Source organism: Balearica regulorum, chromosome 6, assembly GCF_011004875.1.
Source record: "Balearica regulorum gibbericeps isolate bBalReg1 chromosome 6, bBalReg1.pri, whole genome shotgun sequence".
Classification (NCBI taxonomy): Eukaryota; Metazoa; Chordata; class Aves; order Gruiformes; family Gruidae; genus Balearica; species Balearica regulorum.
The window spans coordinates 13,887,631-13,912,066 of NC_046189.1; the positions used below are offsets into that span (position 1 = coordinate 13,887,631).

At 44.0% G+C, this 24,436-nt stretch overlaps 1 protein-coding gene across 7 annotated transcripts in view; it reads left to right on the forward strand.

Moving 5' to 3' along the window:
• Positions 1–24,436, forward strand: part of PLEKHM3 (pleckstrin homology domain containing M3) — a 97,399-nt gene that overhangs the window by 21,004 nt on the left and 51,959 nt on the right. For all 7 annotated transcript variants that reach the window (XM_075756366.1, XM_075756367.1, XM_075756370.1 and 4 more), the window contains 2 exons: positions 7,223–8,158; positions 22,072–22,217. In XM_075756366.1, the coding sequence (XP_075612481.1) occupies positions 7,223–8,158; positions 22,072–22,217 (1,082 nt within the window). The remainder of the gene's footprint in view (positions 1–7,222; positions 8,159–22,071; positions 22,218–24,436) is intronic.

The following is a 24,436-nucleotide window of genomic DNA, read 5'->3' on the forward strand; positions in this document are numbered from 1 at the left end:
AGTGGAGCTAGCAAAGACGGAAGTTGTAAGCAAATTCAGGACAGGCTTTTGTATTTCTAGGCATGTGGCTTCGCAAACAAAGGGAGAATGCTGCTTCTGTAGTATCCAGCAAAAGCTTGCTTAGATCATTAAAACACAATGTGTGAGCAGTTATCTTTGATAGTCATGTGGATGTTTTCATTCAAACACAGGCACTCCCCAGAATGTGGGTGCTATAGTAGTTTTCCCAAGGAGCTGTTTTGTTTGCCTGCCATCCCTGTGAGCTTGGGGAAGTCCAGAGCTGTCACTGCAGTGAGCACCTGCCTGCTGACAAACTGTCCTTACTGCAGAAGGCTGATGCCTTGTGCCCCTCTCCAGCAAGCAGCTACGGAGGTACTCATCCAGCCCCACTGGTTTTGGCAGTATGCCATCAGGAAGCTGAGCCTACCGGGTGTTTGCAGTACTGCGGCATGGCAAAATAGGCATACCAGAGAAAGGTGACTGCCTTAAAACTGGCCAACAGGCCTGAATTCTGCTGTGTTTGATCGAGGCCAGGATTTCACCTCCTTCTTTCAACTGACTGATTTAAAAAAAAATACAAAACCCAGCACACACACAAACAAAAAAACCCTCAAAAACAACAACAAACTTCCCCCCCCCCCCCCAGCTTTTTATCTGGCTGAGAGCCTAGCCATCGTTTGGGACACTGTACTCAGAGTTTGTGCAGGGGATATTTCAAGAGAGTTTTGTGCCCCTCTTCATATAACTCTTGTACATATTACATACTTTTCTAGTGTGTTTTTGTGGAGGTGAGACATCTACATCTGTATTCGTGAGCAGCACACCACTGATTCACAGGTTGGGGGCTGGGAATGACCCTTGAGTTCTGAGGAGTCATTTTACAGTGCTGCTTTCTCTTGTTCTGGTGACAACACAGACTTTAGGTCAGGATGTTTTCTTTGTTTGCCAGATATCCTCACCTTCAGCAGCTGAAGTGGTGGCTTGGTACCAGCTCTGTGCCTGTGACGTTGGCTCATGCAGCATTTAGTGGTATATATCAATGTGCTGAGCAGGTTTGTGGTGGTGGGTCACAAAGCAGCAGACAGCAGTGCCATCGATTGCCACTGTTCTACTCAGGGAGGAGCTGCAAAGACAGCTAGCTGGAAAGGGGAGATGTGGCAGGGAAGGGAGCTGCTGCAGAGGTGGAGGTAGCCAGAGATCTGAGAGGTGTCAGAGACATTGGAGGTATGACATGCAGCCTTCATGCTTCCCCTCCCATGATGGCTAGGTAAAGCCTAGCTCCTGACCCATCTACTCAGGGAGGTTTCTGAAGCCCGATTGCCATCTGTGATTTTGCAAAAACATGCCGTAGCACTGTCTTTTGTTTGTTGCATGTAGAGCTACACAGCCAGGGCAGACCAACAGGCTGTTAGTTGCCACTGGGATGGCAGAACGTTATAGATCCATGGTCTTGTGCAGAGGATAATGGTGCTGTCATCCAAGAGGCAGATGTGTGGAAATGACACTTCTGCATTTTCCTCTCTGGAGAGCAGAAAGCCTCAAACCACTTGGAAATAATCCCAGAGGTATCACGCCAGTTGGAGAACCAATGGCCCTCCTGTGGCCAATTTATTTTCAGCATTAAAAGGTAGTCAAGAAAAAGGTAGCTGGACTCCAGAGGTCTGGGGCCTTTCAAGATTTAAGGAGGCAAAAATGTTATTTAAAATCCAATGTGAGTTGGATGCCCTCCACTGCAGGGTCCGTAAGTGCCAGCAAGAAACAGCGCCTTCTCCCAGGAGATTACAGTTTAAATACACCACACAGTAAGGACAGGGAGGGTGAGTAGGGACAAAGAGAGGTGAGGCACTTTGCCCAAGATCAAATGGCAGTATAATTTGGATCACCTCACTTCAACTCATCTGCTGGATGATACTTCCCCTCTAACCACACACACATACACACACACCCCGCCTAATTTGAAGAGTGCTGCACTTGTTCCCTGCAGGCTCACTCCTGATTGCTCCTTGGGCTTCGGCACCCTCTGATCTGGAAGGGCCATGGGGGGCTGGCAGAGAGCAGCGGCAGCAGAGGGGGCTAGGCTGGGCAGCTGCCTCCAGTGGAGGGGAACATCACCTACTCCACTCCCTTGCCTGGGAGGCTGTGGGAGGGTGCAGGGTGATGGAAAGGGGATGGTAGAAGGCGATGGGAGGGGCTCACATACAGGAGATAGGTTCACAGTGCACGAGGATTACAGTAAGCATCACTGATGAGTTTGCTTGTGAAGCAAACTGTTCTGGTTAGGAGGGTTATTTTTTTATGGAGATTTTTGCTCCAGAGTTACTACACCCCATAAAAAGCTAAATGAACAGAGCTAATGAACAGAGTTTTCATCTCCTGGGCAGTGCTGATTGCTTCCAGTGATGTTGTGATGACTTTCATAACTGAATTTTCAGGCTAGTTGCTATTATTCCCTTAGTGGTGTCAGCTAACTCTCCTAATGTGAACTGACCCTGTTTTCATAGCTTTGACAGTCACTTTATACCCTTTCTTCCTTCTTTTTAAAGCCAAATTGAGTGAATTTATTAAAAAAAAGCAGCAAATCCACCTGTGTCTGATATTCTCACTTCTTTTGCAAGTGCTGCTGTTTTATGCATCTCTTAGCTGGTGGTAGGTAACCAGCTCTTTCAACTCGTTATACTTCTGTCTCTTCCAGAGTTAAGTCCTGTTCTGGGTTGGTCTTGCACGTTGACTGAATCCAACCTCATTCTCCACTGGCCCCCTTGGCACAGGCACTGTGTCAGTATGCACAAGGTGTTGATGGTCTGCTCAGCAAACACTGTACAAACGTTTGACTTGCTGCAGGAGAGCAAAAAAGGATTGGATGGAGTGACTGGGCAGCTGGGATCCTGTAGACTTCAGCAGAGTTTTTTGAATGTTTCTGATACAATGGCACACCTGAAAGGAAAGATATAAAGAATAATTTGTTCAGGTTCATTAGGCAGCTCATTCAGTGAGGAGCTTTTTTGGTGAACAGCTAAGCCAATCTCACTAGCAATGCATAAGTCTAAGAGTTTGCAAGTTCAGTGTTTTCAGAGCAGGTTTTACTTTCCTTAAGCCTAAGAAAGATGAAAAAGAAGAAACATCCTTCTGGTGGGGAGAGATGCTGTTTCTTTTTATAAATTAATAATCTAGGTACAAGTCTCATTGCTGTAGTGGTCCCTTGAAAAGAGATGTCATTGGGAGAAGCAGCCAGACTTGGGTCTAGGACAGCCATCTGCTGGAAATTTGTGGTTAAATATCAATGCCATTATTTCAGGACCAAGTGGAATCAGATGTACTTGTCTGAAAAGAGATATACCTGCTGAGCCAGATGGGAAAATAGTTGCACCAACTGCCCCTAAGCATGGAGAGGGGTAGATGTGTGCTTGGTGCGGGGTTCCTTTCTGGGAAGAGTGGGCAGTTCCCAAAGGAGAGGACAGATGCCGAGGAAGATATTGCCCTGACCCCAGCTGTTGAGTCTCTCTTCATTTCCTTCTGCCTCCTTCCCCCTCTCCCCTTGAAATTATAACTCCAAATGGCTCAGGCATGGGCCATTTACTGTGATTATTTCCCTTTTTTTACTCTTCCTCAATTTACTCTCCCTGTCCCTGTAGGGAGGAAAAGAGATGCAGTTTCTGTTTGGAAGGCGCATGGAGAGATGGTAGCATTTGCTCTCTAAGTGGAAAGGTATTATCTGGCACACTGCACGTCAAGGAGATAAAGGAGGAGAGGGTTGTGAGGTGTGTGTGTATGTGTAGCATATGGATTCAACCTGTGTCTGCCAGCATCTATTGCCCTGAACTAAACAATACAAGTAATTTGAATTTTAATCAAGTTGGCTGCTGGTTCTGTCCCAGTTAGAGTGAGAGCCAGTGGAGCCAATTCATGGGAGCCTGAAGGGAAGGAGTGGGGTGAAGGGGGGAGAGGCGAGTGCCTCTGTGAAAGGCAGGGAGAGATAGCCTTTCTCTAACTCAACAAAAGACAAGCAAACCTGTGTGCAGATGAAGGAAGGGTGGCTGGGGGAAGGTTATGAGTTGTCTTATTATGGAGAAGCTTGAACTGTCATCTGTACTTGATGGAAGTGAGAGAGATTGCAGTTGGAGCTGCAGAAGCGCTGCCTCCCTGATTGGATTAATAGAAAGGGAAGATGACTCTAGAATGGCTGCCCATTATCTGCACTACAAAGGGATTAGCGTGGGTTTCAGAGAAATTAATGGCTTTTGAGTTAGTGCAGAAATACTAATGAATGTCAGGGCCAGAGATGTACGGTGAACGAAATTGGTTCTCTTCTAACTTGCGTGTGCATGCGTATCTATCCATTTGGGGTATGAAAGTGTGCTTTTTCTCTACCATTTTGAGTTTTAGATTAGACTTTCAGTTTTCATATTTAGCTGAAATGCTCTTGAGTAGCTTATTTGTCAGCAAGGTATAGTTATATTGATTTCCTTTCTGCCTTTTCAGACCTAGTGCCAAAGTAGCAATTTTTTAATTGTGGTTATGATCTTAGTCATATATGTAGGAAATCTTTGTAGGTGAAGTGTAGCGTGTTTTGAACATGGTGTTAAATGCAGGCTCCATTCTGAGTAAGTGGGCGATGTGGGGAAGCTGAGCTAGTGCCTCCTTTTTGTTAGTGTGGATTGGAGGTAGTATCCTTCCTCCATTTTTTAACCGTCATGAGGTTTGCATACTCACATTAAGTATATCAAGCAGTAAATTCTCATGTACGTTCATTAAGTTTAACTGTAACTTGTCTTAATCCTTATAAATCCTTAAAGTTGGTCTTCACTGAAGAGCTAGCCAAAGCTTTTACACTGTTGGCATGCTTAATCCTCCTCCTGACCACACACAAAAGTGTCATAACCAACTACAGCCAAGGACGGGAGCGTCTCTTTCGACGGTAGGTTACAGCCCAAGATCTGCTTTCTCACCATTTGGTATCAATGCCCTTCAGACAGTAACTAAGACTCTCAAATACTCATCATCCCTGACTCTCCTTGTGCCCCTGGGAGGACAGACAGACTCGCCCATTAGCTGCCAGCAGTGTGAGCGGGCTTGGCCAGCAATCCTGGCTGTATGAGCTGGGAAGCCCAGTATACATGGGGATGCGATAACTTCTATACAGGCTCATCTTTGCTTCCAAGCTTCATCAAGCCCAGATGCTTCTGTTCTCTTAGCTGTGCATTGAAGAAATCCTAGGTATACTGGGAGGTGATCATGTCTAAAACGTGGTAGATTGTGGCCTGTTAACGTGAGTGGTAACTGGTTAAGCTGAGACGATTAAAATATTTTGTGCCTCCAGCTGTCTACCCTGTCCCTCTTTCTGAGGTTGTCAGCCTGAGGGCAGAAACCACGAGTGAAACAGCTCCTGTATTGCTGCCATTTGTGATGCTGTGTTAAGGTCAATTGTTGCTGATTTTGTTTTGACCTAATTGTGCTGGGCAGTGGATGAGGAGCTGTTTCCAGGTGCCTACCTTGCTTCCACATTGGGAATAGCAGTCTCCAAGGGAGATGACAACTGGAGTCAGAAACCTCTTCCCTTGTGTCTTAATTCTGATGCTGTTAGTAAGCCAAGACCCATCACAGGTACCCTGACTGGAAAGGTGAAGTAGAAGTCAAATGGGAGCAAGAATTTGTTCATCAGGGCTGGGTTGTTTTAGGGTGCCAAGTGTTAAAGTCAGTGTTAGAGTGTAACGGTGAATGCCACTGAATTTATACAGGGACCAACAAAAATTGCATAGAGCCACATGTCCAGCTCAAAGAGAAAATTTGACATTTGCACGTATTAATGGTGGTTGAAGTGGTGCAAATCAGATTGGAACAAATTTTGCATGGAAACCTTTTTTTAAAACTCAGAAATGCTTTAGATAACTCCTTTCAAATTCGTATCAGTTCGGTGCCTGGAGTGACTCGCGTATGGGCTGGTTTTCTCAGGACAAAGAAAATTCCCCTTGACTTTGCCTTGGGCCAGGGCTTGTGAAGGGGTTTGCTCTGAAGCACCTGAACTGCTGTGGCACTTAGTTGTGTGTGTGTGAGTCTGACAGGCTCTTACCTTTCATTTTTGTCATGTCTGCTGGTCCTGAGCCTGATTCTCATAAATCAGCAAAGCTCCTCTCTAGTAAATGGAGCTGTGCAAAATGTTCTGGTTTCATGTCATGCTGAAACGTGGTAAGAAACTGCTATTGTTGGGCAGAGTTTTCTCTCCCCTGTGTCCTGGGTAAGTGCGGGTGCAGTGCCCAGGTGCTGGCGGGGCAGTTCTGGCGCGTTCCGGGCAGTTCTGGCGGGTTCTGGGCGGGGCACAGCTCTGCCCCTCAGCCACAGGTGGGGCCTCTCTGGCAGAGTGTGTTTCAGAAAGGGCAAAGCGCTGCATGGCAGCGTGAGGAAGAAAGTGTGAGGAGCAGCCCAGGGTCAGAGGAGGAGGAGATGCTGCAGGTGCTGGGGCAGGGATTCCCCTTACAGCCCCTGGGGATACCATGGTGGAGCAGAAAACTCCCTGCAGCCCGTGAGAACCCCATGCTGGAGAAGGTGGAGATTTCCTGAAGAAACTGTAGCCATGAAGTGCTCATGCAAGGAGCAGGTTTATCCTGAAGGACTGCAGCCCCTGGAGAGGACCCGCACTGGAGCAGGGGAAAGGTGTGAGGAAGAAGGAACAGCAGAGATGAACTGACCGCAAACTCCTGTTCCCCTTCCCCCTGCGCTGCTTGGGACAGGGGGAGGTAGAGGGGTTGTGTGTGCAAGCATGAAGTTGAGCCTGGGAAAGAGGTGGGCAGGAGGGGAAGGTGGTGTTTTAATTTGTGTTTGTTTCTCACTGTTGAAATCTATTTTAATTGGCAATAGACTGCTTGATAATATATGCTTCTGGACTAGGTTCTGGGAGACTTGCAGTGTTTTGTTGTTCTGTCACTATTCTCCTGGATAATCTCAGGAAAATTGATTTGTTTCTCTGTCCCTCTGTTTACCTGTCTCTTTTTTGTAAAGTGTTTTTGGTACTTCTGGGTAAAAAAGTGCTATATTCTTGTGGGCTCAAATGTAGAGTCAGTGCTTGGTTTGATAATTATAACTTACTGGGTAAAGGCTATTTCTGTGATGCTATCTTCCAGATATAACATGTATGGGTAGGAGAGATGTATAAGCCAGAATGATGTAGCAATTTGGAATGATTATTTAAACAGAATTAATGTTAACATTCTCATTTTGTTTCCTCCAGAACACAAGCCAGTGTTCCCAAATATTCTGAAGAAGGGATACTTAGAAATTAGAAGAGACAATGACAGCTACTGGCAAACCTGTTGTGCTGAGCTCTCCCCATACAAACTGTACCTGTATTGCCTGGACAGCAGTGGCAACCAGACTCTTCCCACCGTATATCCACTCATGCATTTTCAAAGGGTCACTGTTACGGGTTGTATTGAAACCAAGGTGGTGGACGCTGTCCTGTCAGACAACTCGCAGCTACAGCTGAAGGCGGAATCCTCATGGGAGGCTTTGGACTGGGGACAGAAACTCTGGGAAGCGGTGCGTGCTTCTGTGCCTGCTTTCATGAGACAGCAGGAGAAACTGGAGAATGTGCCAAAGCCTGAAAATAACAGTGACCTTTCTCAAACCAATGGACTGTTAGAGAAGCCCATGGAGCTCTTCCTGTCCATGAATTTGACTGAAAACACTAAAGAGTACCAAAATATTCTTAAATCAGGGACTCTTTATAGGTTAACTGTCCAGAATAACTGGAAGGCATTTACGTTTGTCTTGAACAGGTCTTATCTCATGGCATTCCAACCGGGTAGGCTTGATGAAGATCCTCTGCTGAGCTACAATGTCGATGTGTGCCTGTCAGTCCAGACAGATACTCAGGATGGCTGTGACTCTTGCTTTCAGGTAATTTTTCCTCAAGATGTCCTCCGCCTGCGTGCAGAGACCCGTCAGAGGGCCCAGGAGTGGATGGAGGCACTGAGAGCAGCAGCCAATGCTACTAGAAGTTTAACTCAGAACCCACAGGTCACTCTTAGGAACAAACCTGGAGATTGGCCCTTTGGAAATGATCTTAGAAAGAGCAAGCGCCAATCTGTGACCACCAGCTTCCTGAGCATCCTGACCACGCTGTCTCTAGAGAGAGGGCTCACAGTTCAGAGCTTCAAGTGTGCAGGTAAGCAACCAGCTGCAGTGTTTGCACCCACTCCCCTTCTGCAGGAAAAGAAAATCACTTGGAAGAGCATGTATGTGTTTTAGCAGCACACAGCCATTCCCTGCTTCTCACTATGGCTGTAAACACCTTAGGGTGTTAGCCTTTCTTTGCTCTCTGTAAAATGTGGAGAAAAGCCTGTGGGATATTTAGGGATTCACCTGTGTTTCATGAGCAGAGCTGAAACATTAGAACGCTATTGGACAATGGCCATGTCTTACCTTTAAAGGTAGTTGTGAGAGTCAAAGCTGCAGGGAGACTCTGGGAATGGGTCAAATAAGTATCCCAAAGATGAATCCAGCCCAGTGTGTTACTCAGCAGACAGCCTTGTGAAGCTCAAGAAGACAGCAGAATTAACAGCCTCATTTTAAGATAATGTCTCAGGCAACATTAAAACTTTATTCTTTTCTCCTCATTTCTTTTAATTCAAAGCTCAGTAGAGGAAAATTTTGTAATTTTGCTTCATCCTCTGACTGAGATCCAGGAGAGTTTCAAGTGAGCATTCCCAATGACCTTGTCAAAATGGGATCAGGCCCTGGGATGGCAACAAAATGCATGTCTCTAATGTGAAATAGGTTTTAGTCTTGCATTATATAGTATGGGAGCAGACTTTTCGGTGGGAGGGGGTGGATTTCCTCTCCCAAACATGGGACGATTCATCTCCACTCACATATTCCCTGCAGAAATAAGGTGCTCTGGGTGTGTCAGGGTTGCATGGAGTCTTTTCCTGATATGTGAGGCATTCCTAGTGCTCATGTGGTGGTCTTTTAGTCTGCAAAACTGAACAAATGCTCTAGTGCAGAGAAATGCAAGTTGTGGAGAGTCTGTGAGAAGCCAGCCTCTACCTGAGCACAGGGATGCACAGCACTTAACGTAGGAGTGGACCCTTTGCCATCTGTCAGAGACCCTTCGAGATGTTCTTTGAGAGTCGGCTGGAATTTGTAGCTGTCACCATGGTGCAAAGAAATTAATAATTGCAATTATAACTAGGAGAAACTGGGGAAACTTGTCTAGCTCAGAAAAGTCTGTGCTGAGGAGACTTTGGAGGCACACCAGCAAGCTGAGACGCTCTGCTTATACCTTGCTCCCTGCAGGCAGTGTGTGCTGTTCCCCGGCATGGGCTGCTGTTTAACCTAAGGGGCCTACTGTTGGTAATTACAGCTTGCAGGCATTGAGAGCGGTTTTCCCCAGGGCTGCTGGGAGGGGTAAGCTTGGAAAAGGATGAGGAGGGGGGAGGAAGAAAAGTTTTGCTGTGAATTCTTCAGCCATTTAGTGCAAATTCCTGTAATTACCGTCTTTGTGTCCTGTCCCAATGGCACATAATACAGCAGAAGCCTTTCCTAATTGAGACCTTACAGGAGGTACAAATCCCTCCTTTGTTCGGCCTGACAAATTAGTGCCAGAAAGTGGCAAGGTCCGAGTGGGAATCAAAGGCAAGCAACACAAAGATGGAACTTAAGGCTACAGTAATAACCCTCTCTAGTCCTGCAGGGGTGGGAGGGAAGGAAAAGTAATGACCAATGAAAAATGAAGGGGTTTTTTGTTATAAATTCCCTTGACATGACAGCACCTCAGGGCTGCTTTATTTATTTAGGAAAAGTGATTAAATAGTAATACAACAGGGCAGACCATTGTCTCTCAAGCTACCCCCCTTCCTACAGACCCCTGCTGCCTTGGCTAATTGATTGACAATGAACCTCTGATAAAGAAGGTTGTTGGGAGGACCTGATGGGGACAGTTTTTTGGGGTTTTTTATTATTTTCTCTTTGCAGTCTTTGTGGGGTTCCCCTCCCTGATTTTTTTCTGTTTGAAATGCCCTCTGCATCCCCCTTTCCTTTTCTCCCTCAGTAAAAGCTTTTCAAGGGACTGCTCCCAGACAAACAGCTGACACTCACAAGCAGGTAGGGAAAGAATTCCAATGTCTGTGCCTCGCTACTGACAAGTTTATCTTGGAGGCTGACTAGCACTTTTCAACTCCTGATATAAGCCAAGGCGGTGGTGTCAGATGTAGCCATGGGGCACGGGAGGCAAACTGTTGATACACTGGAGTCAGAAGGGCAGCTTGAAAAGAGTTTTCTTTTGCTTGATCAGCAGATACAAAGCTTTTCCCCAAATTTCTAACTCTTTGTCTTACTGTGGAGGGCAAAACATGATTTCTCATAATTTCCCAAAAGTGAACTAATAGGCCACTGATTAACAGTGGAAAGCCGTATTTTTATAAACCCTTTTACCTTTGCTGGCACTATTTATATTTTTGCTTGGAACAGCAATACATTTTGAGGTGTGGGGTTAACTAGAAACTGCTGGCACTGGACTGGCAGCCTCCTCTGTCCTTTGCATGTTGAGATAACTGCAGGCTTGATCTTGCCCTGTTGCTGGGCAAGATGTTCCCATGGGCAGTGTTTGGGGTCTGAGCAAGAGTGGCATTTGTGAGTGTTGATCTGCTCAGGTGAGACCTCGGAGGGACCTGCCCCTTGTCTTCAAATAGATATGAAGTGAAAGTTGGTTGCAAGTCCAAGCTGGAAAATACCAGGTTTTATGATTTGTTCTTTAGTATGTAGGAAATGAGACATGCATCATGTTAGGATGATCTTTTGGGGGGGGTGTGTGTGTTGTTATTTTTTATGTATTTGTTTCACCTGTATTCAAGAGAAATCCCCAAACTGTTCATGTTACAAATTTGGGATGAGGTGACTTGCATCAAAACGTGTTTGGCACGTGCCGCACCTTGAAGACAGTGATAGCCAGTTGTGAGTACTCCAGTGACTGTCCTGTCTCCCTGTTGGGCTGTCTATGGGCTCCTGGGGAAAGGCAGGCGTTTCTCCTGAAGGTCCGTAAGGAGCAAATGTCCCCAGCTGCCCTTCACTATTGCTGTTCCCTTGGCGTGTGCCTTCGTGTTTCCATAGATGGGGAAGACGAATGGCCTCTGCCCTTGCCTCCTGTTTTTGCATAGCTCCTGATCTTTTGATGTCTGTCTTCCTTTCACCTTTTATTTTTTTCTCTCCCAGTCTTTTATTGAAAGGAACATTTTTTTCAGTGAAGTCAGTTGTGTCTGCCAGGAACTCTTGTTGCTTAGACAGCAAGTCCTAATGGATGTGGGAGTTTCTGCCCTCTGCAAAATGTGCTCTACACCCTTTTGTTTGTCTGTGTGGCTTTCCTTGCTCCTCTTCTGGGGTGCCTTCTGTCTCTTCCTCCTTGCTTTCACCATGTCTCCTCACTTGCCAAAAGGATAAATACTGCTGCTATTAGGGCTCTACTGACTTGGCTGACTGAGCTGAACACTAGGTGCAAAGAAGCCAAGGTTAGTAAATGGGCAATTTCCTGACCTTGCAGCCCTGTCAAATTGAGCAGCAGGTGGAAAGCTGTTGGCTTTCAAGGAGTCATTCTGCCTGTAATGCTGTGACCATGTGTGTAGATGGGGGACAGGTCAGTGCAACATGCCCAGCTCCTGCAGCCTCTGCTCTAGCTCACCTCACTGGTCTGAAACTAGCCCATACTGTGGTAAAATCCCCCCCCCCCCCCTTTTTTTTTTACCCCTCAATTAAAAGGAAATATTTTCCTAATAGCTTACAAGCCTGAAAATGTGATTTTAAAAAAAAACGAAAGAAAAAATTAGCCAGGTGTGATGTTGACTGTTCAATTTCTCAGAAGGCCATATAGTTGAAAAGCATGGGTGCTCCTTCTGTGAATTTAGCAAATACTTTGTGAACTGTCATCACACCCAGCACCTATTTGTGGCATGTTGCTGAAATAAAAATACTAGGGGACAAGTCTTAGCAAATGTAGCACAATAATAAAATACCAGAAGGTCCTTTGGAAAGTTGCCAGCATTCTTGTCACATTTTTAGTCCCAAATAACAGTTGTTCTCACCTGTCCAGGGCTTTTAGGGTTGTGCTTTCTAAGTGCTGTATACGTTTTGTGCTTGGTTTCATTTTAATTGATCTCTTTGTTCCAAGGCTTCAGCAGCTTTTTGCCCTCTCTGTATTTGAGACTGTGTAAAATCCCCTGAGAATGTGTTTTCCACTGTACAGGTTTTATTGTTTAAGTATCTTCACCTTAGACCATAGTCTTCCAGTCTTGTATGTGACTTTCAGGTCCTGTTTCTAGTGATTAAAAAGTAAAACTTCCACTGCTAACAGTGGTGTTTCTAAAGTCTTATTCTTTGTTAGCCAAAACCAGCTAAGAAAAAACCCCATTGTCCATGGCTAAATTAGTATTTAGAAAATACACCATGTCTAAACAAGGCCACTGACTTGTTGGGATGAATGGAGAGAAGGTTTCCAGACAAGGGTGACTTGAATTTGTGTAGCCAGGAGTACTTAATTTACAGTGGACCTAGATGTTTCAAAACACAAGGTTACTGGTCCACAGTGCTTTGCCATGTGACAGCTCTCATTTGGAGAAAGATCAGAAGATACCGCATGGTATCTCTTTTACTTACTTGAGTTGATTAAACCTATTATCAGTGATCAATTATGATCACAGAAGCTGTTTAATCTTCAGTGGTAAGATCTTCAGTCTCTTCAGTGGTAAGCTTTTCAATCCAGTTTTAAGATGGCTTGACTAGGGGAAATGGCAGTGAAAACTATTAGCTTTGTCTGAGCTGGTAGAAGTTAGGTCCTTCACCTTCCTGGGATATGGCTGGCACCTTCACAGAGTGGGATTTTCCCCTTCATAGAATTTGGTTTGGAGTTGGCCTGCTGCTGCCCAGAAGGGCAGTTTAGCTGAGTACTTGGCTGGTTCAGTGCCTGTCCTGCACCCTGATGTGTGCTTTGCAATCCTCAGCTGGTGTTTTACGGATTTCTTTGCTTCAGCCCTGCAGGCGGAACAGCTGATACAAATGTCTTGGCTGATAAATCTACATGTTCCTCCTGGCAGGTTTAAAGGGTGCCTGTGCTGTCTGTATGAGGATAGGTGACCCCATCGCTCTAATCTGCCGCTATGAACAACTCTGAAGGTTTCAATATGTTCTTTTCCCCCCTCCCTTTTTTTTTCTGTAACAAATAAAATATTTGTGCTTATTTCTTTTACTGTTAGAGCTCAGTTCTGCTGTGTGTGAGCATGTGTCTACTGTCAGTGTAGGCTCTGTGTTTGTCCTTGGCTATGCCTTGTTTCTTCCTGGCTCATGGGTGCTAGGTATTAGTTCCGCTGCCTCCAAAAAACTCTTGGTTGCTTGGGGGTTTTTTTTGGTCCATTTATTGTGTGAAGCCAGTCTTGATTAATCTTTTGGCATAAATCTCTTGCCAAAAAAAGGGAGTCTGAATGTCCAAGTCTCACCTTTGTTGGGATGGAAAAAGCTACATCTGGGCAAAAGGAAGTGTTTTCAGATCCGAAAATTCTAACACCCCCCTTCCCGCTCAATTCTTTTCTGAAGAACCCAGAGGTTCCCCATGAATTGCATTACAAGAGACAGCGTTTTTTTGTTGGGTTAGCATCTTTTAAATCAGTCAAGCCAGTTTTTGTTAAAAAAGGCCTTGCCTTCACAGAAAGGCAGAGCCAGGTTATACCTGCACAACACTTTTTCTGCAGTTGCAGTTTATACCAGGCCCCTGAACTGGTTTGGGACGTGACTGTTAATTTGGTTTCCTAAGAAAACAAAGCTTATGTTATAATGCTGTTTGCTTACAGTTTTACCCCTGCCCCATAAGATTTGAATCTACCTGACTGTTTTAAAAAAATTTGACAGAGGAGAAGAGGTAGCAAAGATGTGGGAATCTTTTCACAGAAGCTGCCATCGTAGGGAGCCCCTCTTTAATGCTGCTCTGTGCATTTGCTTGTCATCAGAGCATGCATGCAGATGTGCAGCCTTGAGGGTCAAAGAAGAAAAATAGCTCTTTTAGGTCCACTACCACGGAACTAGGGCATTTGTGTGTGTTGGCGAGGCTCCCCTCTCTTCTGTCATGTGTCAAAGCAGTCTATTATTGGCAGAACTATTACATGTCGATCAGATCAGGCGGAATGTAGAAGAAGTTATAGAACAAACCACAGGCCAAGTGGTGGGAAGGTTTCAGGTTCTGAGTCTGGCCTTCTGCAATGTCAGTAGACCGATACATACCTGTGCTGTGTAAATCTGAATACTGCATATGCCCAAGGTAGTGCTGTGGTAGTGATGTGCAACCAAGAAGAAATTCAGCCAAATAGCATTGGCAAAAAATAGATAACCACACTTACTACACAGTTATTCCTCATGTTAAAAGGAGGTACAAAACCAGCTGTGTGTTCAAGCAGAAACAGAGCTGATTATTTCTAAGGTATGTTAATAGCTGCTGTATCAAATAAATGAAACTTAGCAAACCAGGCAGCCTTCAATGTAAGTAAATGAGTGAACAGTGCAGGGATAAGTGGTCTTAAAACTAACTGCAGAGCAGAAATGAAAACAGACTTAAGTAGAGGCTCTTTTTGCTAAATGACCTGGCCACAGCTGAGGATGCTGGCACCAGTGTTTGTTCTGATCACACAAATGGCTGGCTTGCTCTTTGCTCCGTTCTCTTGTCTACCTTGTCAGTATATAAAACCAAGCATGAATGTAATCAGCTGTAGGAATGGGAATACCATTATTAATTATGCTCAAATTATCTACTTACTCCTAGTCGGCAGACTTCGAGCTGGCCCAGAGTGTGTTCAGTTCCCATCCCTGGCTAAAGAGCTGGTGAATTACTGAATCCTGCTAATAAGTTATGGAGCTCCCATTCCCTTCTGTCAGGGAGCGCTTCAGAGCCTCAGCAAAGCACCAGGTATTGCAGAGAATAATCCTGTAAGGGCATGGGGGAAAGAATAGCAGATTAGCTTGAGGTGTATGGTATTCTTCCTCAGTGTTGTTCTGGGAATGGGGAGAAAAGAGTTGAAAGGGTGCACTAGAAGAATGCAAACTGGCCATGCATTAAAGGATTCACAAACTTTAACTGTGTGTGAAGTGCGTCTTTATAGCTGTTTATAATTCCCTTGGAGCAAGTTCTCTGGGAAGAATGGCATCTCAGCTCTTCTCAGTCTTTGACAGTAAAGGTAAAAGAACTGATATTCTGGTGAAATTCAAGTGAGGAAATCCAAGCAAATAAACTAGTTTCCAAAAGCATAGTTTTGTTGCAGCTGTTTGACACACAGCTAGTATTTTTTGGTCCTGATTTATTGATGAAATTTTGTTCTTGACTTACAAATGCAAAGTGCAAGCTTACGCTTTGACATTGTTTTTTTTTTCTTTTCCTTCAGTGTTATATTTGCAGGCTATTAGTTTTATTGGGAAGGCAGAATTTAGCTATGTAACCTGCAGCATGCTTGTATGGTATCTTCTACAAAGGATAATACAAACATACAGAATGTTGTGTATGCATGTATATGTGCTATCACCTGGCTTGTTTCCACAGTGGTTTTTTTTTTTCTTGTTTGTTCATCATCTTGGAGAGGGTCACAGCTCTGCGTATTCAGCATGGGTGATGTAAAAAGTGTTGTTTACTTCACCTACCCCTAGCAGTCTAAATATTAGATGTCTACGCTAATCCAGTCTTCACTGATTGGAAGAAAATCCAGGGGTCTAGAGAATGATTGATCTCCTCTGCCCTGGGGAGACGCTCTACAGCAGTGTGCCTGTGAGACATGACTAGTAGGATAGGATGTGATGGGTCACTCTCTGGAGTGGCCTGTCTCCCCAGACCAGGCTAGAGCCTGTAGCCAACAAGCCTAGACTGGGTAGGCTAACTTAGCTGAGTGGGATTCTGCGGACAGGAAAGACAGGGCTATGCATTGTATCTTCAAATGGCACTAATGAAGATGGGAGGGCTGTTTATTAGGGCTTAGTCTTGAGCTCCAGCTAATAGTCAAGGTTTCCATTGGCTCAGAATGGTCAGTCCATCCTTTGGAGTCTATTTAAAAACAAACAAAAAAAAAAGAGTCTGGGAGTTGGGGACTAGTGAACCATGCCTTATTTCTGGAGAAACTGATCCAGATTATAATTAAAGTGGGGTTTGTACATTGCTGACATAAATAATGTGGGATTTATATGTTGCTTAGATAATAATAACTGGATAGGGTCAAACCCACGTGGCTTCAACGGGGAAAATTTTCTGCCTTTAATCTGTTAAGGTTTTGTTGTGGTTTTTTGGTTTTTTTTAAAGTCTGTAAAAAGCTCACAAAAATGTAGGTAAGGTGAGTAAAGTGTGAGACTTTACTTGGAGGTATATGAGTTTTGATTATTTCTTTAGAAAGAGAATTGCTTTGGAAAAAAAGTACTACTAGGAAAAGGAGGAAGTGTAATACAAATTCAAACCTAGGTAGGCATGAGGAAGAACTGAGCTGGATTGTTAGTCTGTCTTCCTCATGAGTTTGAGTTTTCCCATGGTGGAGTGAATAGGAATAGATGCACAAAAACACAAAGCCAGCAACGGAAGTAATTCTCACCTCCTCTTTCTGTTTGTGTTGAGCAGCTAGAGCCATGTTGTATGACTGATCTAACACTCTGAAAATTTGTTGCTGTGCTCTGTCGTCTTAGTCTGTTTTACAGCTTTATCAAGCTGAAAGCCTTTTGAAGTCTGTGGGTCATTTTCTTTTCTTCATATTGTCTGTTGTTTCTAAATGAATTAGCTTCTAAGCTAATCTGTCACAGATTTAATTATGGTACACAATCACAAGGGAGTTGCTTTTTCCTGATACTGAGCAAGGAACGTTATTGAATAAGGAAAACAGTTGTGTACTTAATTCTGGTTTGGGCTTTGTCCTGGTTTTTGGCAGGGATAGAGTTAATTTTCTTCCTAGCAGCTGATACAGTGCTGTGTTTTGAATTTAGGATGAGAATAATGTTGATAACACACTGATGTTTTAGTTGTTGCCAAGCAGTCAAGGACTTTTCAGCTTCTCATAGTGGCCTGCCAGCGGGATGGCTGGGGGTGCACAAGGAGTTGGGAGGGGACACAGCCAGGACAGCTGACCCAGACTGGCCAAAGGGATATTCCACACCATATGATGCTGTGCTCTGTATATAACTGGGGGGATTGGCTGGGACGCGGTGAGGCTCGGGAACTAGCTGAGCATCGGCTTTCTGTCTTTATCTTAATCCACAAGTTTTACCCGTTTTTTTATTTTCTTTTTGATTCTATCCCCCATCCCACTGCAGGAGTGAGCAAATGGCTGTGTGGTTGTTTTAGCTGCTGGCCCGTTTAAACCATGACAGGCTTCCACTTTCTGTGTTTCACTGTGGAGCTACTCCAATCTTTTCTTGCTAAAAGATTAAAGAAAAAGGTATCTGGATAAAAAGAATAGTTGTGTGTGTCTTCCTTGACCATAAGAGCATGCAACACCCTGACAGTGGCAGAAGTGTCATACTTTGCAGAAGAGGAATTATATTCAAGTGTCTTGGATTCTTCCTCCATACTGTCCATACTTTGCAGAAGAGGAATTATATTCAAGTGTCTTGGATTCTTCCTCCATACTGTCCTTACCACCACCTTCAGTCAAGGAGAGAGACTTGTTATAACTTTTTAACCTCATCTTCCTGTACTTCTTTCCTCCTGAAGTCTTAGCACTTGGAGATGAGCCTCTTGATGTTGATACTCCTGCTCTGCTCACAGACATACTGCTGAGAGAGGTTCATCTGTGCCCAGCAGCACTTTCTTGCTGCTATTTTTTCTAACCCCTCTTTTCTTTATTTGATTCCAAGGCTGTTTCGTTATATTTTCTGTGATGAAAGGTTTGGGATTATTCCTTCCCTCACTTTGCTAACAGTATACCTACAGATACACTTCTTCCCTCTGTAGCTTGCTCTATAACATCCTTTAGGTAGGGATGATTTAGGGTAATAGTAGATATCGCAGTATTCTCCTAGCTCTCAGCTCAGGGTTTGCCAGACCTTTGTATAGCTGTTATATGGATAATATTCTGTGTGAGCATTAGGAATAGGTGAGAGGGGCTTGGTGAAAGTTGTGCTGCTTTTTTCCCCCATCCTGTGGAATGGGCAAGTAAGTGTTCTCTGCAAACATGAAATGGTCCCTTCCCCAACCCCAAACTATTTGTTACGTTATCGATCTCTGAGATGGTCAGCTACATCTGACTATCTTACTGGGGGTGGGGAGGGGGGTACTCAATAGTTTAAAGCCAGGAATCAGAACCTTTGCTTCTGGTAAACATGATAGCAAGTTTATGTACCAGAATGTCCAGGTGCGGGATTTCCAAGGGCATTAAGCCACAGACTATTCCTTCCTCCTCTTCTTTCTCTCTCACTCTTGCTCTTTTTTTTCCATCTTAAAAAAACAAAGCAGCATAAGCGGTCTATGCCACAGAAATATGTTTGTCACGCTACATCACTTTGAACTGCATAACATCAAAGAAAATCAGTGCTTTGATAACTTGATTTGAAAGGATTGTAGAAATAGCCATCATTATGAACCACAACAGATAGGAATGGAAAGGATGGTGATTTTCAAACAGCAAAGCTTGTAAGGTAAAGGAAAATGTAAGGTAGGTGCCAGTGCCACATTCTTATCTAAAATACCCCAACTGTACAACTGTCATGTGGCTTTGCAGAATATGATTTTCTTGAGAATAAGAGGAGGAACAAGAAATAATCTGTGTAAAAAACAAAAAACCCCACAAAAACACAGCCAAACAAAAAAGGTGTTTCTGAGGAACAAGGAAGCAAATGTGGGCTAAGAAAAGGCTGGGATAAGGGAGAAAGCAATGCATGCTGCTTGGGTAGGAACTTCTACTTTCTCCTCTTTATAAAGCCACCCTTCCTGAAGGGAAGGGCATCCAAGATTGCTTGCTGAGACCCTCCTCACCCTGGAGACCTTCGGTTCTTATGGGCTGGACATAGTCATCTATAGGGAGGAGGAGGGAAGCCCCCCCAGCACTTCTGTGCTTTGTCATTCCTCTTCTGAGGAAACTTTCCGTGGACTAGAATGAGTTTCTGGCTGTAGGAGGTTGCAAGAAATTAGGCCTTAAAATGGTGACTTCTCAACTGCAAACGTTTCAGTTTAGGATGATGGCAATTCAAATTGGAGTTTAGCTTATTCTTGTCTGCAGTCTAATGGATAGGAGTTAGGGCGCTAAGGCAAACTAGTAGCCTGTGGAGTGGCAGGGAGTGCGCAGTGGCAGTTAGGTGAAATCAGTGTGTCCTGTCCAATCCCCACCCTCATCCCCCAGATGAGAAGTGTTGGCTAGTGGGGAATATTTCTAAAGGTTTCAATGGCATTGAGTTAGGAGACTTCAGACACAGCTTTACCACTTCATCAGCTGGTCCAAACACATTGAGCTAGAAAATACTACATGTCGTTTAGCAGTGTCTGTTTCATCCAGAGGCAACTATTGAGGAGAAAGATTCAGACCCTTCCCTTCCTTTAGCAAGGATGGCACAGAAGAACGTGCTGTACTGAAGTATTGCTAACACAAACATCCTTTCTGAGGACTTGTTCCCATTTAGCTTGGGAAAGGGGAATGTACTCTTTCATAGATACCTTCATCTTGTTCCATGAGGAGAGGAGTGGGTGTACTTTTCTGTTTCCTTTACAGAGGAGCAAGATTTACCTCTGTTACGCTTTTAAAAACATGGGCTCCATAGCAACAGTGTGAGTACCTTCTGCAAGCATCTTCCAGGGCAACTACTCGGTTGAATGTCATGTCAGATGAACAGGACTGGTATTTTGTGTCTTGTCACCTGTTCAGAACCTTCACCTTTATGAATGCATTGTAAAAATTGAAGGAATAGCTCTATATGTACTACGGAGCACTGATACTGAGCTTACTGCCAGGCATGCCTGCTAACTTCATCTGTAACAGCACAGTGGAGCAGGACTGCATGGAAACTCTTTTAACTGATTAGTCAGGAAGCTGCTTTTTTAAAAAAAGAGCAGGAAAGGAAAGGTGGGAAAATGTGTGCTTTGCACTGAGGGAAATATGAAGTTGTTGGCTCCTAAGTTCTGATCCCAAGCCACAGTCATAGGTATTTTTTTGGTAACACGCTGCTGAATTACCTGAATTGACTTTACTCTTGTAAAAGGCATACCTGCATTCTTTCTGCCCTAAAAATACTGCTTTGCAAAAAGTTCTGCTAATATTTACCATACAAAAATTATTTCTACAATGATAATAGTTTACAGTCATAATGTTTTGGTTTTCTGTTTATTAGCTAAGATGAGAACACATTTTGGCATTATGTATTTTCAGTAATACCACTTCAGATATATGTTTATACTTGTGCTCTGATCTTTTGAATGGTAAAGGAGGAGACATTAACCTAAGTATCTCTTTCATCAACTGACCAATTTATGTATTTGCTTTTTTCAAGAAACTGCTTCAAAAAAAAAAGGGGAAGGGGAAGAGAGAGGTGACAGGACATGTCCCACACTGATTCACTTGATAGTGTTATTGCAGAGAATCAATGGCCAAATGGAAGAGGAGAAAGTGAACTGATTGCGTTGGTCAGGTTATTCTAATTATTTTGATTAGAGCTGGGGGGACATGGTAGCATCAGCTAATGGGGAGAAGAAGGAGTTTGATTTCTACCTAGATTAGTTGAACTGCAATCTCTCCTCAAATCAGGGTAGCTTCTGCTGGGGGGAAAAAAGATGCCTTCAATGGGAGAAGTTACTTAATGACACTAACCAAAATCAGTTATACTGACAAAAGCAGTCAGTCAGTTGACTTCTGCCTGAAAAACGCTGTTTAACCAATACTTTTGCCATAAAAGTGCTGTACAAGGATTCTGCTAATCAGCATTACTAATCAGCTCCAGCAGAGACCGTCTGAGCATACAGCACATGCCAGAGCAGGCCTCTGGTGCTAATTGTCTGTAGCTGTAAATGTCATATGGGGACACTAGCATTTGAAGGAAAAGCAGAAATACCGTCATGTGTGCTGTGTCAAAAAGGTGTTAATAACAACCACAGACATCTCATTATATCTTATCCAAACATTTTTAGCCTCGCTTCCTGAGTAGGTTGTTTAATGTGACTGTGCTGTCTGTCTTCAACCCTCCACTCCAATGTTATTTGAACCTGTTGGCTCGTTTTAGCCACACTTGAGAGAAAGACAGAGGTGTCAAATACATTGAGTTTCTATGTGTTTTGTGAAAACAGATGGTCAGGTGAAGGAGAGCTCTGTATTAGTTCTTTCCAACTAAAGCAGCAGCTTTTGACTACATTGTCTTACCTCAGGGACTCCACACGAGAGGGCATGGGGAGAGCAAGGGATCCAGTTGTGAAAAAAGTATCAGGCAGACCTCAGACCTTGTGAGACACGGGGTAATCCAATTGTAAAGAAAAAAACCCAAACCTTCAGGAAACTGAACTGTGTCACTACTGCTAGTCATGGACTACTTGATCTCAATGTGACACTTGCTCACAGTTATTATTCATGGTCTGACTGTGGTTTGCCTTGGCTGTGCTAATTCTGTGGCCGAATCCTACTTGCCAAGTCAGCATCCCTTCTGGCTGTCAGCAGGAGCTGACTTGCGCTCCTCCAGGCAGCCAGTGCTGGCCCATGCTGTTGTGGGGAAAATGGGAGCTATCTGGAGCGAGCATACAGTACTTCTGTGGTCTGGTGTTTTCTGTCTAGGCTTCAGGTCATGATTTTCAGATGGCCATGGCTTTTAAATGCCCAGTGTCTCAAAGCTGATCTTATGCCTTTGTTTCTTGAGAAGTGGTAAGTATCCTTTGACTGGCTCTGAACTCTTTATCATAGATGCCCAAGTTAGTGTATGCTTGCTGAGCACTAGTCCAAGAATACTGATATTTGTTCCTTTATTTTTAGGAAATGAGAAATGGCTCATTGGTAAAAAAAATAAATTTTAAAAAGGGTCTCAGATGGGGAGGGAGTAGTTACTTTTCTTACTGCATCCTGTGTGTACCTCTGGCATGGTGTACAAACCCAGACTTTTCCCCTCTCTCTTCTCTAGGCTGTCAGCGCTCCATAGGCTTGTCCAATGGGAAAGCCAAGGTGTGCAGCTACAGTGGATGGTATTACTGCAGCACCTGCCATGTGGATGACAGCTTCCTCATCCCTGCACGGCTGGTTCATAACTGGGACACTTCCAAACACAAGGTAATCTCCCTGCAGGCTGGCTTGCTAGCAAGTGAACTGAATTGCTCTTTAGATAGAAACATAGACTTTACAACAGGTTGCAGGTTACAGGCATTGACTGCTAATACTGTTGTCTTCATCCCTCTTGCCAGAATGAGCCACACTCTCTCAACAAGGCCGTCATTTTCATCATAATTTCCTTAGCCAGGCCTAAAGCATTCTGCCACAGGAGCAGCCATATGCCTCTTTCTTGATGACCATCTCTTCCATCATTGCTTATCTGATTGTTCAAGAGACAGGGAGGGACAGGACACCGAAACCTCTCTTTTAGCCCTAATCTTTGTAGTTATTGGGCTCTTGAGGAATACCTGTTTCATGAGCACTAGGGACTATGGATTGGCACTGCTTGGTGATGAGTGCTAAAATTGTGGAAATGCCCACAGGAAACTGGCATACCCAAACATGGTGTTTGGAAGACCCAGTATGTCCTGTCTCTTGGCACAAACATTTCGAGGACACTAGAAGGACATTGCCATAGCACTTGTTTGCACCAGACAGCTGAAAGTAACATAAAGAGAAAATTCTACAGTTGTTCACTTGCCACACAAGCAGCTTTTCTAAAACTTTAGTAATCTGCTATTTGCTGCTGTCTTGGTGGCTGGTTGCTAGACAGGGCAATTAGTTGCATGCCTCAAAGCATTATGCCAGCAAACATGGTAGCAGTGTTGTTTTGCCATTTTGGGGAGCATATGCTGAAACTATAACAAACTCATAAGGAATCCAGACCATGCTAGAGCTTCAGACTTAGCAGTCACCGTTAGGAGAGGCCGTTTGATGTTTTGTGTCTGCGAATATTATTATTATTATGGGCTATTTGAAAAGGAAAAAAATAACCAGTAAATGGTTCCTATTAGAGGAAAAGTAGCTCTCTTGAAGAAGAAAATTTGTCAGATGGGGAGATTATTAAAAGATAGCCAGAGCCTGCCATCAGGAAAATGATAGTCTTGCACCACGAAACGCAAGATTCTTCAGAATTACAAAGCTTCTACGTGTGGAGACAAACCCCCCTCCCTTTCCCGGAAACTAGGAATAAATATTTAAGATATCTTTCTTTGGATGCTTTTGCCAAGGACTAAAGTCACTAGTCCATAGTCGTATAGGTAGCTCTGATGTGGGGCAAGTGGATGGTAAGGCATAGATCTCATAAACTCTTTTGTTTTCTAAACCTGCAGGATAAATACTATGCTCTGTGCTCTGTTTCCTGTGGTCTTGGTATAGGCAGCTGAGGCACTAAAGGAAATGGAACTTTTAAGCTAAAAAGTTAATTGAAAACTTAATGTACTGTAATCTCACTATAATAGTGAGAAGTTACCAATTTGTACTTTTTGGAGACAGGCAGAATAGCTATAAGGTGACTTGCGAGCACAAGCAAGTTCTGTGCAGATACTTCACCAGTCTCTGTGCCAAAGTGCTCAGAGAGGTGGATTTAAGAAAGGAACACCATTCCTTAGGCAAGAAAACACTACAGCATCCCCAACTATTAGAGCTGAAACTAAGGCAGGGGAGGGATAGTGAAGAGGACATCATGTGCCACAGTGGCAGTGTGACAACTGAGCTGAGATCACTGGTTGGATCTCAACTCCGTCCCATCCATGTATAGCATTAAAATAGTAAGTAGTTCCTGTTACTTTTGTGAATTCTTTGGTGTTTCCCCCTTTCTGTTCAATTCTGCATACGTGTGCTTTTATTTCGGTCTGTGCTATACCTCCATGGGAGGTAAGCAGTACTTTTCTGAGGTAGAGCACATATTGCCTGCACTTTTACATCCACATCTCATTTCTCCATTCACAGATAAGGTCTGATGTTTATTTCTTCTCTATGGTCTAAAAGGCAACTACTGCGCTTACTAGTTATAATAAAACTGCATGATTCCTTAGTAGTGTATCGATTGAATGTGCTGATTTGGCAAAGGCAGATATCTTGTCCCACTTCCTTGAGGTGATCTTGGTAGTAGTAATTTTCTTTGGGCTGAGTTTTAAAGGAATATCACTTAATTTGTCAGCATTTCACCTCCCATAATTGGCCAGTGTGCCCACACAAAGCCATGCAGCAACATCCCCAAGTGAAGCTAAACAACAGAGCTTCTCCTAAATGCACAGCCCTGCACCTCACAGGTAGCGCAGCAATGCCTGAAAATGGAGGTGCTGTGGTGGGTGACTTGCTCCTGGCTGAACTTGGAG